Source organism: Doryrhamphus excisus, linkage group LG6, assembly GCF_037039965.1.
Source record: "Doryrhamphus excisus strain RoL-2023G ecotype Guam linkage group LG6, RoL_Dexc_Guam_v1.1, whole genome shotgun sequence".
Taxonomy (NCBI): domain Eukaryota; kingdom Metazoa; phylum Chordata; class Actinopteri; order Syngnathiformes; family Syngnathidae; genus Doryrhamphus; species Doryrhamphus excisus.
In genome coordinates, this window is record NC_136362.1 from 20,686,246 (window position 1) to 20,703,265 (window position 17,020).

Below are 17,020 nucleotides of genomic sequence, written 5' to 3' on the forward strand. Positions count from 1 at the left end.
AGTTTGCATGTTCAATTGTACAACATAATTGTAACAACATTAATGGTAATGGTTTTATTTCATTTGAACATGTATCAGATTACAATTGAGTGCATCCCATAATCAGTTCACAGTTCCACATGTCCAAAAGGAGTAGGAAGAAGCAAAGCTTATTAAATCCTATTAAATCCTTCCATTTGGTATTTTTACAATATAGAAGTGTTTCAAATGTACTTCTTCCCTGAGATCATATTTCTCCTCTCTTGTAGAGAACTATTGGATGACATTTTTAGCTAATTGGTTATTTTTAGCCTTTTGCATTATTTTAGCTGTTTGAAGATGAACTATATCAGCAAGTTGAAGTATTTGTGATTTTAGAAATAAGGAGTTAGTATGTTCTCTGTAGGCGGCATTGTGAATTATCTTTTATCCTTACTGACCTTTTTTGCAGTACATTTAGCGAGTGAAGATTGCTTTTATAGTTATTAGCCCATATTTCCACACAATAAGTAAGATATGGTAGAACCAGAGAGCAATAAAGAGTGTCGAGTGATTTCTGATTGAGAACAAATTTTGCTTTGTTCAATATTGAAATGTTTTATATTTGTAATATGAGGCTTCCAGCTCATATTTTCATCTATTGTGATCCCCAGAAATGTATTTTCCCTGCACCCTTTCAATGTCTATTTATAGGTCAGAAGCATAATAGGTCCCCTTTAAGCCGCAAAGATACAATACATGATTTCGACCCAGCACTAAACATTGCAATGTTAACAGAAGAGAAAAAAAGTGGGATCTGTACTTTCGTTTAAAACTTACTTTGCAACACTGCATTCGTGCCGTGTTAAATCAGATTTTGTGTGTCTAAGGTGTGGACTCCATGGCCCACTATGAGCAGGCACTGCGTCAAGTGCGCTACAGGAACTGGCGACCTGCCACCTTGACTGAGAGAAGGTTCAGGCTTACCTGCTCTGAACTTAATGGCCGTTACACCAGCAATGAGTTCATCTTGGAGGTGAGCTCGCCTTCTTTCTCCCTCATCCTTTGAGGACATCCATTCAGCTTCCAAATTATTCCCCATCCTCCAGATGCTCAAGTGGCTCATTTTCTGTTCTATCACACTTGTATTGTGTTGCCACACACAGACACAGACACCATGTCTAAGTGTTCTTGTGCTTCTCCTTCAGGTCAGTGTTCTTCACCACTCAAAGCCCGTGGAGCATGTCAATCATATGGCTGCTCAGCCACAGTACATGAGACCCGTTCATCACCCACTCATGATACATGCTCCTAATTCCCACATGTCGGGTAAGTAAGACACACACATTGCAAAACGTGTTCCAAAAAGTCTGAAACTGAAAATTAACTCCTTGGCCCATCTTGTTGTTATTACTATGAAGCCAAAAGATCCTTGTGTTATACTGTGGGATCCCTGTCACTTTTGGATAAACGTGATTTGAATTTAGTGGGATTTCTTCCTTGAGAGCTCAACATGAGGCAAAAACTGCATTGTTTTGTTGTACACGTTACAGGGTACATAGGCAGTATCAAACAGTATATAACATGTACTTCCCTGTACATGTTATAATGAATGATGATGGCAGACTATATTGTAATGTCTGCCCATATTTCCCAAGGAATAATTGACACTATGGAGACAGCGGTCAAGCTACTGGGTCTAATGCACATTCATAAAAATTACAAAAAAAGTTTTCTACTAATCCTGCACCCAAAAGCATGAAAATTTGGCATAAAGATGCACAACCGACTGTGTTACCATTGCTATTATTTCTGTGTCAAATAAACCCCAAAAGTTGGGTTGACTTGAAATTTCTCACATAGCTCACAGCATTTTCTTCTGCTGATAATGACATTGGCACCCAATTGATGCCGTGCTCCAGACAGCCACAAACTTCCAAGCAGGAATGTCCATACAACTCTTTCAGTTCCAATATGATACCACTTATTGCAGCTTTGAATATTGCCAACAACCAGCACAAATCATACATGTTTTAGGACTTATTTTGTGGTGTGGAATATTAGAAAAGGCTTGATGAAGTGTTGGCAACATTCAGCAACAGTAAGTTGAGGCTTATCCACAATGGCGTAGCAGCGAGACACAATGTAGTGAGGCTGGAGGTGCTCAGTGAAGCATTGAAAGCCAACGTTGCACATCACCGACAGGGGCTGGCTCTTTTCTGTTATAGCTAATGACTTTTTGTCGTCTGGTGGGAGTTTCACACAGTCTCCAAATGCTTCAGACAGCAAGGGGAGGGAGATGTGGTCTTGCTCCAAATGCACAATGAGGTTGGTTCTATTCAACTTCCCTGGTTCCGTGCCACCAAATGAAAGTTGTGCATGACAGGTTTTCAACTCAGCTACTCCGCTGTTGTTGCACTTGTGTGGGATTGCGTATTTCACTCCTATGACCGTGCCTCTTTGTCGTCCTGGCACCGTTCCGCTGCACTGTAACGTTTTTGTGTCCTTGTTAAAACATATTGCTTTTGTGGTTGTATTTTCCCATGTACATCTATATATTTTCCGGCCCTACAGTCGCAACTTCTTATTCCTCCTCCCCCATTTGGGCGAGATCGCAGCAGGTGTAGAACATTTCGACGACATTGTGGGTGTTATCAGGAGTAAAACTTGCAAACAACATCACTTCGTCACACTGATAGTGATCGAACATTTAGGTCAATTTGGCAAGCAAACACATTCTCTGCTGTACAGGAAGGCACGGAAGAGATTGATTGGCTGACGCAGAACACAATAAATAAAAAGCATTAACATGTCAGCAAATGGTTCCCGCGATGTAGCAAGGGAACACTGTACACACTGTACTTTGTACAATACTGTATGATGTCAATGTCAAATTGGGACATTCCTACTCGCTCATTCACGTAGTCCACAGTGTGAAGTTTTTCACCTTTGGATAGTAAAGACTGTTGTAAGAGATGTCTTAATACTTCTAATATGTTCCATTCATGCTGAATAAGCATCAAAAGGCATATATGTAAATTCACAGTCAATGGTGCCCCATCTTCTTCTTCTCCAGGACCAGCCCCTCCAGCAGCCACGGTTGTTATCGTGGTGTGTATCGCCGCCCTGGTGGTGATTGTGGTGATTGGCGTGTACAGAATCCACGCTACTCATCAAGAGGGCTCCAGAGAGGAAGAGGAGGGCGCCAAAGAGCCTGAGGTGGACTGGGACAAGTCTGCACTGACCATCACTGTAAACCCCATGGAGGTAACAGAGACACGCCTCTTTTTTCTGCATAAAACTTGTGTCAATTCAATGTGTTTTTCCAGAATGTGAAAGGAGCGCATGCACTCGGTGAAGAAGCGAGCGGAGATCAGTGTGGGGAGGAAGATGGCGATGATGATGATGAGGAAGAACATGTGGGAGGAATGGCAAGTGCAGAGTCGGATAACAGTGATGACGACGAGGAGGAGGAGGAGGAGGAGAAAGAGGGGGAGATGGAAATGGCAAAGGAGCGGAAGCTTAAGTGGGACAGTTCGTTCATAACATACTGACCACACACACTCTGATAAAAAAAAATATATATAAATACCTGCACATAAACACACTCAATATTCAGTCTCTATCTTTCTACACACTCACACAAAAAGAAGAAAACACCCACTACATCCCTGACTTCATTTCCAAGCAAACATCTCCCCCTGCTGGACAACTGCGGCCCGGCTGCTCCCATCATACGATCAACAATCATGACCCAGCATGGTGTTACAGTTCATAGTGCTTCTTTTTCACCCCATGTTTGATATTTGCAATGCCTGTGAATATTCTCATTCATCCAGGTCGTTCATTGTCAGGGCATTCAATCCATCACAACTCGACTCTTCAGGTTGTCTGAGAAGACGTTTCTACGAGCAGGCTTCAACAGTTCATGCACAGCGACTTGGTAGGATACACATCGGTCAGACTACCACTAGGATTAGCTGTCCTATCTAGTCTGACTGGCGTGTGTCCCGCCTAGTATTTAACCCTTAGATGCACAAATGACTGGACCCTACACTCTTCCATAAGTGGGTCAAAAATGACCCATACTAGAGTCAATGCGTTTTTATGCCAATTTTGCCATTTTGGTTAGAAATAATCACTTCTATTATATTTAGTATCATATTTAGGACCACACAAGAATGATTTCATGTTAGAAACATCTTAATTTTTCACTTTTTTACATCTTTGAAAAAGAAAATGACCGCGCACAACAATAGAAAATGTGAGGATCCATTGTGTGTTACATAAAGGTAAGTTAAAAATGTGAATGGCATGATATCAAAAATATGATTTTTGAGGAATACCTGGAATATGAAATGATACAAATTTTTAATTACGAAGATAGTTCAAGAACAGGTGACCCACAAGGTTGGAGTAGTAACACAAAAAAATGTATAAAAGATAAATTAAAAATGTGAACGGCATGATATCAAAAACATGTTTTTTGAGGAATACCTGGAATTTGAAATGATAAAAATTTTTCATTACGAAGATATTTCAAGACAACAACCTGACCGGGTCATTTTTGACCCACTTATGGAAGGTTGGGGTACTAACAAAAAAACAAAAATTTCTTAAAATGTATAAAAGATAAATAAAAAATGTGAACGGCATGATATCAAAAACACGTTTGATATCAAAAGAATGATTTCATGTTAGAAACATCTTAATTTTGCACTTTTTTACATCTTTGAAAAAGAAAATGACTCCGTACAACAATAGAAAATGTGAGGATCCATTGTGTGTTGCATAAATGTAAGTTAAAAATGTGAATGGCATGATATCAAAAACATGTTTTTTGAGAAATACCTGGAATATGGAATGATAAAAAATTTCATTACGAAGATATTTCAAGAAAACAAACTGACCGGGTAATTTTTGACCCACTTTTGCATCTAAGGGTTAAGCATGAACTGATGAAGCCTGCTCAGATCAAGTCAACCCCAACAGTCTGGTTTACTCGATTGAACGCTCTGAGGATATTTGCAGTGAAATATATTTATTTCAGATTACTTTTGTATGCTTTATTTTTGAAGATTGATGTTGAAAGACAATGAAATTCTATGTAAATGACTCCACATATTCTTAAAGAGTGTCCTGTTTTAGTCTGTTTCATTCAACATGGCCTATGAGGACGTAAGGAGATAACTTAGAGTAGTTTGTAACAAAGTTGTCAAATCAGTGTGTCCTATTCTTCATTTTTAGCTGAAACCTTGACACCCTTTGTGTACTTACTCTATCTCTAAACTTACCCCCCAAAACAACCCTTTGCATGACGACTGCTAAAGAGAAACATATCTTGTTATGGTAATCTCCATAATTATTCCGATAGTGAAGCCAAAAGGGACGATTCTAGGATTGACATCTCTTCCTTCACTTTCTTCTCTATGAAAAGTAAATTAAGAATAATCTATGAAATAAAAAACCCCTCATTAATGATATGATAAGACATTATTTTACCATAATGATGCACTGACTGAGTAGTTCTCCTTAACTCCTAGCTGTGATGTCATCATTGTGAGACAGTGCACTTGTCCGTCATATTTGTCATGTTGTGCGCTTCTGGCAGGGCAAATACCTCTTTTACATTGAAACAGAAAGACTACCTTGTAAGGAAGGAGTTGAAGACACTTGTTTTATATGTTTGTTTCCTTTTTTTAATTTCTAAACAAATGGTCTCCCTCTGTAGTGGTCATCCCACTGCTTTCTGTATATTGACCAATAAAGACTTTAGACTCATTTGTCTCACCTTTTTTTTGTTCAGCATTTTCAATCATGTCAAATTATTTTTTTTATGATTATTATGTATTGCTTTGCATGGAAATGATTGATCATTTTATCAATATTTTTTTTTTACTTCAACTGATTCATGAACAAACAGAAGTTAGTCAAAATTTGTCAAAAACTATTGAAGGACATGATAGAGTGGAAAAAAGGCTCTCCTCCCATTTCATGTGGAAGTGGTAAGTTTTTGTCTTCTTACTTCGTCCTTCCCTACTCCGTTTGAAACACTATATTATTAAGTTTGGAATAAGAAAATTGGAGAGGCTAACTAGTTAGCTCTGGAGCTTGCTATGCTAGTAGCGACTATCTTTTATGTCCCAGCAGAAATCCTGTAGCTTGTGCAATATGTTGTAAACAAAGAATGATAGGAGGTTTAACTATAGGGGTGTTATTTAATGTGTACAGGGCTCTAATAATGTTAAATTATGTACTTAGAAAGTCATAAATAGGTTTCCTATGAAAATATTCAGCTTATAATTCACTTATATATTTATTGCGGTCGGGTCTTAAACTAATTAACCAGGATAACTGAGGGATGACTGTAATTACTAACAATAACCAAGGTTTCATGGTGATCTTTGTTCATCTATCTAGGGCAGGGGTGGGCAAACTACGGCCCGGGGGCCACATCCGGCCCGCCAAGTGTTTGACTACGGCCCGCCCAATCTTTCCAAAGTATTTCATTTAAACTCAACATACAACCTGGCATCATGGCCTGAGCCAACCTTTCGATGGTTTTATCAATTTCGTTTTTTGACATGGTCTGTTGTTTACAAAGTGCTCCTGAAAAAAGGGACACAAGCACATAATAATAATAATTATTATTATTATTATTGTTAGATTATTATTAGAACTATTATGATTATTATAATTATATATTAATGCTAATTATCATATTAATTATATAGAATATTATTGTTATATTTGCATATTTTACATAATAATAATATAATAATTATTATTTAAATTTTATTGTAATTATTTTAATATTTTATTATTTTTAAAATATTTAAATATAAATATAAAATAATAAATAATAATAGCAGATTGCATGACAATTTTACAGATACAATAATACCAGGTGGACTGTTACGTGTAAAATATATAGTCTGCCCCCCCCGTAAATTTTGTCATATCAATGCGGCCCGCGAGTCAAAAAGTTTGCCCACCCCTGATCTAGGGTAAGTACTCTATAGCAGTGATTCTGAACCATAGAAACCACGGCCCAAACCTGGGATTCAAACGCCACCTATTGGGCCGCAAAAAAATTAGTACGTAGTAGGTTATCAACTGAAGACACCAGAACTCGGCTAGCTGCTGTGCTACTCTATATTATCCATTAGACCCTCAGTTACAGTGCAGCTTCCGACCAGATGGTGGCGGTAATGTGTCAGTCAGTTGTTTAACAAACTCACAGAAGATCAGAAGAAGACATTCAACTACAACTAGCAATGGATACGTTTTTAAAATGAAAAAAAAAATGAAGACAAAAGTGGTGCCAGTCCCCCCCAAAAGACTACATTTTTACGTAAGTACAATCCTGACAAGTACGGCTTTGTAAATGGAGGGAGAGCAACATCTGGTTTTAGATTGTTAGCTTGTTCAACTGTGAGTGGATTTGATTTATTATTGAAAACAAATCAATGAGATCAATTAAATCTCTACAATGTCAATATTTATTGACATCTGCACTGGGAAAATCGGGCCTCAACGTCAAAAAGGTTATGAACGCCTGCTCTATAGTGACAGGCAGAACAATGAAGTGGTTCTCCACTAGATGGCAGAAGGTACACAAAGAACCTGTGTATCCACCTGTTTCCATTCATACAACAGAATAAGTGAACTTGACATGAGTGTTGTTGTATTTCATCAATACGGGACAATGTGGGAATGGGAGGATGCTGAGAAAGTATAAAATAAATACAAAATACACTTGGTGGGGGCTCAATAAAGGTTCGGAAACCCTGCAGTAGAGGGCCGTATTATCATTGCTTTGGTATGCTGTGATTTAATAATGGGGGTGTAAATTATATTATGGGGGTCAATTTCATTTAATCTCAGTCAAGTGTGGGATCATTTTAAAAAGATAGAAAGATACATGACTGAGATTTTATTAAAATACATATTAAAGTACTACTAATTTAATACTAATTAGTCTATTTGTCTTCTCAATTTTTTTAAGTGTTGTATATCTTCTATTGCGTTGGATGATTAAACTATTTTTTAAAGTACCAATCATAATATTTTTTTAATATAATATGAAATAAGGGGCGGCACGGCGGTCTAGTGGTTAGCGCGCAGACCTCACAGCTAGGAGACTAGGGTTAAATTCCCACCCTCGGCCATCTCTGTGTGGAGTTTGTATGCTCTCCCCGTGCATGCGTGTGTTTTCTCCGGGTACTCCGGTTTCCTCCCACATTCCAAAAACATGCTAGGTTAATTGGCCACTCCAAATTGTCCATAGGTATGAATGTGAGTGTGAATGGTTGTTTGTCTATATGTGCCCTGTGATTGGCTGGCCACCAGTCCAGTTTGCAGGTCACGTGAAGGTGTTACAAGATACTACATTTAATTGGGAGGGAGGTAATTTTCTCATATTTTTTTCTCATAATATAAAACATTTATTTTGTAATATTTCAAATGCATTCTCATCATTCCTGTAATTTAAATGATCATTTAATTTAATTTGATTGATGTGATCCTAACTGATCTTCAAGCATCCAAATGTATGAGCACTTTCCAACTAGCTAGTGTTCTTGCTGTGTCCATTGTGTTGCTATACAAATAGCATCGTGTGCCTCCATCTCGATGAGACAAGACTGTGATGAACATTCAGAAGACAGATTCTCGGTCAGTGGGATGAAGTCTATTGAGCACTGAGACAGATGAATTGCCGTAGCGCTGCTTTGTTGTTTGTGCTCAGAAGCTCGTGTTTTATACCGTTCCCTGAGGATGAAGCAATACAAAACACTAATTAGCAGCTTAATGGGCCTTTTACTGATGAACACTACATGTTCGATAACAGACTAATGGACCCCAGGCAGGCAACAATTCATTGTTACGGAGTTTTTCACACTAATTTAATTGTCAATATGCTTTAAAAACACGTTTATCAGTATTTATCTCAGGTTTTGGTCGTATGTTCTTATTTCTCTGCCACTGTGAAGGAAATATGAACCACGTCAAACGCCATTAATAAATTAATGCATCCATAGCCATTGAGTGACTTTCTCAGGAGTAAACTGCACACTTGACAGAATCTGAAGCTTACAAATTAACACTGAACATGTTTCAGCTTCTGGTGTGTCCAACTTGTGGCCCAGGAGCTATTTGCGACATGATAAAATGGAAAAAAAAGTTATCCTCCCATTTTGTGTGGAAGTGGTACATTTTTGGCTTTTTTGTGTTTAGAAGAAATTAATTCAAGTCTAACTGGTTAGCTCGCTAGCTGCCATCAAACATGGCGCAATGTGATGTAAACAAATAGTGTGAGTGTGAAGATGACTATAGGGGTGTTATTTCATGTCTACAGGGCTCCAAGAATGGTAAAAACTGTATTTTGGAAAGCCCATAAGAACGTTTTCTATGCTCTAACAATTAAAATGCTGCATTTATTAACATTGAATCCTATATCACAGAAATGTATTTATTGTGGTCAGGTCTGAGCCAATTAATGCGTAAAAACGAGGGACTGTACAAGGACAATTTCTGGGAATAAAGGTATGTGAAGAAAATGTAGGAGAAGAAAGTTGAATAAAAAAAACAGCAGTAATCTTACAAGATTATGAAAGTATTACCAAAATGTTTTAATTTTAATAGAATAAACTTGTAGTATGGGTAAAAATAGCATTTTAGCCACATAAAGTCAACTCACGATCAGTTCATAGGGGTGTCTCACTTCTTGTCCAAAAGGCAGCTGGGATAGGCTCCAGCATACCCCCGCCACCCTAGTGAGGATAAACGGCATAGAAAATGGATGGGTGTTTGACTATGGCCTATTATTATCAAAAATATTTTAAGACATAACACAGTGAAAAAGGTTCTCCTCCCATTTTGTGTGGAAGTGGGAAGTTTTTGCCTTTGTCCTTCTTCCCCACTCTGTTTGAGAATTCACAAGAACAAATTTGGACAGTGGCTGCACTGCGGTTGAGTGGTTAGCGCGCAGACAGCTAGGAAACCTGGGTTCGGTCCTACCCTCGGCCATCTCTGTGTGGAGTTTGCATGTTCTCCCCATGCATGTGTGGCTTTTCTCCGGGTACTCCGGTTTCCTCCCACATTCCAAAAACATGCTAGGTTAATTGGCCACTCCAAATTGTCCATAGGTATGAATGTGAGTGTGAATGGTTGTTTGTTCATATGTGCCCTGTGATTGGCTGCCCACCAGTCCTGCACCCCCGCGACCCTCGTGAGGATAAGCGGTAGAAAATGAATGAATGAAAATTTGGACAGTTAAAAAAAAAAACAGCAAAAAGGGGAAGTTGATACTAGTCATTTTTTCACTTGTAGCTAGCACTAGCACACTAGCTTTTTCACTTGTATCACAAAGCTGAGATGCAGTTTTGTCTTAAACTATATATAGCTACTTAGCATATCATGTGGCCCCTTGCTGGAAAAAGTTTAGACACCTTGATTTCCAGCGTCAGCGACAGTATTGCACGTATTGCGGTATTGTATTTCGGAAAGAAACACTAGTACACACATTTCCTCAAATCCACCTTTTGCTTTTATTCACATTTCATATCTGATAACAACTGCACCGTATCTCCATACATTCTACAACGGTCCTGAAGGAAACACAAAGTCAGGCTACCGCTCTCACCTGGAATAATAATAATAATAATAATAATTAGAATAACATTAATAAAAGCAGCATTGAAGAAACATCTTGACATTTCCCTCCCTTCATCACCAGCATCTTTGTAATAAATTTACCTGAATGTAACATCAATGATTAGGTTCGGGAAAAAAAACCCAACAAAAAACAGAACTAATGTCATCAGAATCGGACTCAACACACACAATCATATGAAGAAGAATACAAACTCAGATGTAAAAAACTAAAAGTGACTCAAGCCTTTTTTCAGAAATGAAGCATAATTGGTCTACAGTGTGTGTGTGTGTGTGTGTGTGTGTGTGTGCGTTTCATATATGCCTACGACACAAGTGGTCATGTTTGTACGTGACGCCCCTGTCTAAATCAATCATAGATGTGGAATAGTGTTGTATTGTAGTATTGTTTGTGTGGTGAAATCAGATCCAGTCTGGTACTTCAACTACAGCAGCTGCCATTACTAACGTGCTAGTACTACACCCCACCTAGAGTACACATTCTAGAAACGTACTGTGGATGCATACTGTGTTTGTGTGTTTATCTCCACATGGCTTCTTAGCATGGAATACTTTGGTCATGACTGACATCACAATACATTTAGTGTCTTGTCCAGTGCAACTTAAGACAAAATAGAGGATTTTTTTTTGCTTTTATTGAAGCCCTTTTCAGACATGTAGCTGGTTTAAGCATGACTATTTAACATGTGATCACTGTAATGCATGAAAGACTGCGGTAGTAAGCAAGTAAGTAATGTCCTTTATTTCAAGAAAAAGTTGTAATATTACCATCATGGTTGAATGAACATGAGGCGTATTAAGTAGAAGGTAATTATCATGGATTTTATTTATTGCAGGATATTTTGGGAACCTATCCCACGTGATAAATGAGGGAATACCGTACATTTTAGAAATATATTGAAAAAAATTCCATACTTTTTTATTTTTTTCTGCAAAAATGCTGCAATCTTACAATAAAAAGGTTGCAATATTACTCGAAAAAAGTTAAATTTCTTGAGATACAGGGTATAACCTAATGAGCATAAAGCCGTAACAGTACTGTTAAAAATGATTATTAAAACATTTATTATTAAGGAAACACTTTAAAAAGTAATATTGTGAGAGTTAAAAATAAGGAAAAAAATGTAAAATTATTATTGTAGGGGAAAAAAGATTTAAAAAATTGACCCAAAAATTTATTATTTTTTTAATTGTTGCAATTTTATGCGAATAAAGTCATAATGTCTGAAATAGTTTTTGCGGGGGTATAAAAATGGGGGAAAAAATCTGAGAAAAAGTTGTGATTTTCTGAGGAAAAGGAATGTTAACAGAAAAAAGTGGTATTTTCTTTTAAAGAAAAGGTAAAACTAGCTCAATAAAACAGTAATTTACTGACATAGTACTATATTAGGCTTTATTTCTTATAATATTCTTTTTATGATATTACAACCTTTTTTATTGATTTAAAGGCTCTTTAAAAAAATCTGTATTAATTCTGGTGAAAAACTACCTTTTAGTATTTATCATTACATTTCTATTTATGAAATATAAATACCCCAATAGTAATCCATCCATTTAATACTTTCACTGTAAGAAAACAATTGTTAAGGTTTGTGCAATTCTTTTAACTAAAAATAACTAATACATTATGTCAAATGAGTTAAAAAATGCATGTTTTTTTCCCTTTATGTGTTAAAGGTGCATTTGCCGAATGAAAGCAGGAGTGTAACATGTTAACATGTCTGTAAAGGGCTTCAGTGCAGATGCAAGCGACAGGTTGAAGACAGCTTTTTTTTTTGGTGGGCGAGGAAAAAAACATTTGTGCTCCAATCCTCCGTCACCTGTGTCAGTGCTCACTGACTCTTATCTCATCATAAAGGCCTCCAGGGTAAGGATTAGTGTGCTTTCTCCACACAGTTTCTATTCTCAGCACTAGATGGCGATCGTCGCCCGTATCCACCATGCCCTCGTCAATAATTTAATTCCAAGTCCCAAACAGGAAAAATAAAAGTAGCTCCAGAACCGTGAGAAGCTGGTGCTGCTGTTCTCAGAGAGACCGGACCCCACGTGTGAGTGAATCCACCAGTAGCATTCACACTCGGGACCATCCTTCTCCTCCTCGTTTCCTTCAAGCGCTTCCTTGCATGCGCTCGCTGTTTGCCTGCCTGCTGCTTGGCTGTGTGTGTCCTTGTAGTGCCAGTGGGCTCTGCTGGTGTCAGTCACTGGTACTGGAGGTAATTCTTGAGGGACTGGGGCAGAGGGAGGCTTTCGATCTCCTGAAGGCGATCCCGACCCAACGCTAGGCGGGCCGCACGCCGACACAGGTCCATCAGAGGAAGAGGCTCGGCTGAGAAGGAGGAAGAGGAGGGCAAAGGTTAGGATTTAGAGTACAGTAAAGGCCGACTGCATGGTGCATCTTTAAATCGGTCTGAATGATTGACACAAGTAGGGGAGTCAAGAGTGTGATGTTGCACACTTTTTAAATATTTACACCTCCGCATGACACCGTACACACTCACAGCACCGGCCGGTCTCACTCATTACACACACGCTTACATTTCACTTGTTTCATGCTTATCCTGTCCAGGCCAGCTGGAGCCTGTCCCAGCTGACTACTGTACTATACTGTACTGAACTGTACTGTACTGAACAACAACCATTGATACACCCATGTTTTTGGTAATGGGAATGGTTTTATTTCATTTGGACATGCATCAGATTACAATTGAGTGCATCCCATAATCAGTTCCCAGTTCCACATGTCCAAAAGGAGTAGGAAGAAGCAAAGCTTATTAAATCCTACCCCTTCATCTGGTACTTTTACAATCAGTAACTGTTACATTTGTTCACTTCCTGCTTTCCATAATACAGTTTTTCGTTTGTTTTTTATAATGTACCTCGTACCGAAATAGGAGGTGATATGACCATCCAATGCCATAATGGGTACCATAGTAAGTGTCAATATAGTGATATATATAGCACATCATGACTGGTACAAGACTCTTCATCCTTGGATTTAGCAAACATCAACTGCTTGTATTGTTTCTTCAATTGGCTCATCGTTGTGCATTGTTTGATTTCCTTACTCAATCCATTCCATAGTTTGATTCCACATACTGAAATGCTATGGCTAGCATAACGTAGTCCTAGCATAGAAGTGTTTCAAATGTACTTCTTCCCTGAGATCATATTTCTCCTCTCTTGTAGAGAAGTATTGGATGACATTTTTAGCTAATTGCTTATTTTTAGCCTTATGCATTATTTTAGCTAGAAATAAGGAGTTAGTATGTTCTCTGTAGGCGGCATTATGATTTATCCTTACTGACCTTTTTTGCAGTACATTTAGCGAGTGAAGATTGCTTTTATAGTTATTAGCCCATATTTCCACACAATAAGTAAGATATGGTAGAACCAGAGAGCAATAAAGAGTGTGGAGTGATTTCTGATTGAGAACAAATTTTGCTTTGTTCAATATTGAAATATTTCTTGCCACCTTATGTTGTATATTTGTATATTTATATATATATTTTCATCTATTGTGATCCCAGAAATTTATTTTTGAAAACAAAAACCAACAAATTTGTTTTTGAAAATAACCTGGAGTGAAACCACATAATCCTTGATGATTTGGAGTGCATGAGAAAATGAAAATGTACAATATCTCTCTTTGACCACGTGGGTGGCCATCTGCCTCCACCAGTGATGTTGAGACAGTCATGTGGTAGATACATTCTTGATAAGGCTTCAGGATTTAATTCTGTTAGACAGTCTGAAGCTTAGCGTGTGTGTGTGTGTGTGTGTGTGTGTGTGTGTGTGTACAGGAGGGCATGGTCGAACCCCGGAGAGAACAAAAAGAACAAACTGCTTTGTTCATATCTCGTGATGTTTTTGATGTGTGTGTGTGTGTCTGTGTAACAAGTCCTTAAAACCTTCCACCTGATGAAACTCACACTGTGGTCTCACACACAATAAGCATGCAACACATCCCCAACACAATGGCCCCTGACCGGGTAGAGGGCTTGTAATGACGACAATGGAGGTCTTTCATAGGCTGGGGGGGGAAGTAAAGTGTAAAAAAGCTTCCAAGTCAAACGGCCGGGACAGAGACGCAGACATCAAAGAACGGATGAAGATCTTTAAACAATGGCTGTGTAAGAATGTCAGGTTGACCTCTGACCCAATGAGCCTGACGCAGGACCATTAGAGAGATTTAAGAGAAGACTGGGAGAAGTGGAACACCTCCACATACATTACTGGCCTCTAATAGTCTTCCTGTGGGGCTCCACAATAACAAGACGCTAGCATATCAAGCCACTAAACTCCAGTGTGTGGCCTTCCAACGTGGCCAACGTTCGTGGCTAATGTCACCACTAAAAGGGTGTAACTTCACCAAGAAAGTGGACAAAATGCTAATTATTGTTGATTTTTTGATTGTGTCAAAGTGAAAAAAAATGTCAATACATACTGTAAATTACGGTGTATAAGCGGCTAAATTCTAACCTTGCGACATCTCTTGTACTTCAGAACTACTACTAATTTAAATACTGTCAGAAGAGTGCTACGAGCTATGAGTGCAATCACAACAAAATTGTCAACCCACACACCATCACAGGAAGTTAGTGTATATATATATATATATATATAACAATATAACAACATAACAGTCTAACTCATGGTGTCATCTTACAAAGGTCACTAAACGCATCACACAACAACTTAAGGCTCAAAAAGTGTGCCTGAAATTTTTACAAACATGTACCAATATGAATTTAAATGGAAAAATGGCCGCTGCAGTAACGTCAGCCTCCCCCTGGGCTCCTCTGGCTCCCTCTGGTGGACAGAGGCAGAATTGTAGCAGCATTCAGAGATTTTCTAGGCTGCTTATCGTCCAATGAAATGCTTTGCCCAAAAGAAATGTATTCATTTTAACCTTGTAATGTAAATTAATTAGGTAGTTGTGTTCCCTCCCAACATCGCTGTTCACCTTTCACAGACTCACAGTTTTGTGTGCAATTTCGCATGAATGTGCATTGTGTTCTGCATCCTTGTGGTGTATTAGAGCGATCTACCGGTGCTCTTTTTTATGTGTCTGTTATAGTGTTTACTATTTTTCCAGTACTGGGTGTAGGGTAAAGCAATCATGTTAAAATCCCAATTTAATGTCACTCCACTGTTCAAGGTTAAAACAAGAGAATCAGTCTTACTCAGCTATATGTGTATCCTTTCCAAGTGACTGTCACGTCCATGCCTACAGGAAGCACGCTAGTGCAGTTACGATAACTCAAGCACAATGACCTCACTTTGACCTCCCCATCACTTTATTCCAATGAGAACTACAGAATAAATACTGTGGCAACATTGACGTCAGACAGAACATTCCAGATGATGCTGCATGCACGCAAATGTTCCCAGATAGGCGACAAGACAGAGGAATTATACAGAGGAATCTAAATTAAACCAGGAGTATTTTTTTTCATGTGCCAGAAGTAGTGGTGGGTTCTTATTTCATGGATTTGAGGGTTAATAATCAGGCTGACACAGGCTGAGCTTTATGTGTTTATGAGTGTATGTAAACAACACCACAGGCCCTCATTACAGCCTAAATATAGCGCCAACAGAAATAAACTGCGATGCTGAGCGGGCTTTAGCGCCACCCTGGCTGGTGAACACACTGACATCAGGAGGGAGCAAAAGTGGAAACGATGATGAGAGATCATCATCTTATCAAAATGCTTGCGAAATGTCATGATAGCAGACTGTCAGTCAAAACTGACTATTGTATTTAGTTCATCGGCATACGACATTACTAAGCTCATAAGATCCTCATTGTGCTGTAAGGTGGAATGATCCCGAGGGAAGTCTTGCAAATGCTTGCATTTGCCTGCATGAACAGACACACAAGAATGAGCATTTCCGTCCTGCACGCACACACTGCAGTGTGGATCGTTAGCTGCCCTGTAGAAAAACACTAATTTGCTCTGCAGACTTACTGCTGAGACCAGGAGCTATTTGTGTGGTTCAGCTCCATTAAGAACTCAGATGATTGCATCTGAAATGCCAACCTTGGGTTATTTTGGCCAAATGCTGCATTTTTTCAATATGTGTGTGTATGTGTGTGTGCGTATCAGTGATATCAACAAGTGGAAACATTTTGTTGGTGGCCAGACAGTATCTGGTCCGTCTTTGTTTTCCCTTTGTTCCGCCCAGAAGAAGTGGAAAAAGCTCATATAAAAGAAAACAGATCAGTATAAATACTGACAAATTCCCTGGCTGCACCACAGTATGTGCACTATAAAGTGAGACCTCATTAAATTCCAGACAAAACACAGAAAAGCAAACATGAAGGAGTTTTTTTCTTTGTACGTCTGGCAGACCTGCTGATACTGTCCTACCTTAAGAGAACTTTGTG

At 38.6% G+C, this 17,020-nt stretch overlaps 2 protein-coding genes across 4 annotated transcripts in view; one reads left to right on the top strand and one right to left on the bottom strand.

The window, feature by feature from the left end:
- The window catches only part of clstn2a (calsyntenin 2a), a 174,558-nt gene extending 168,819 nt beyond the window's left edge, over positions 1-5,739 (top strand). The window contains exons 15-18 of the mRNA XM_058069210.2: positions 849-994; positions 1,167-1,287; positions 3,035-3,225; positions 3,288-5,739. Coding sequence (XP_057925193.2) covers positions 849-994; positions 1,167-1,287; positions 3,035-3,225; positions 3,288-3,512 — 683 coding nt within the window. The 3' untranslated portion in view covers positions 3,513-5,739. The remainder of the gene's footprint in view (positions 1-848; positions 995-1,166; positions 1,288-3,034; positions 3,226-3,287) is intronic.
- A 5,001-nt stretch (positions 5,740-10,740) lies between these two features.
- spsb4a (splA/ryanodine receptor domain and SOCS box containing 4a) overlaps positions 10,741-17,020 on the bottom strand; it is an 83,943-nt gene continuing 77,663 nt past the window's right edge. For all 3 annotated transcript variants that reach the window (XM_058069092.2, XM_078791641.1, XM_058069091.2), the window contains one exon: positions 10,741-12,958. In XM_058069092.2, the coding sequence (XP_057925075.2) occupies positions 12,831-12,958 (128 nt within the window). In that variant the 3' untranslated portion in view covers positions 10,741-12,830. The remainder of the gene's footprint in view (positions 12,959-17,020) is intronic.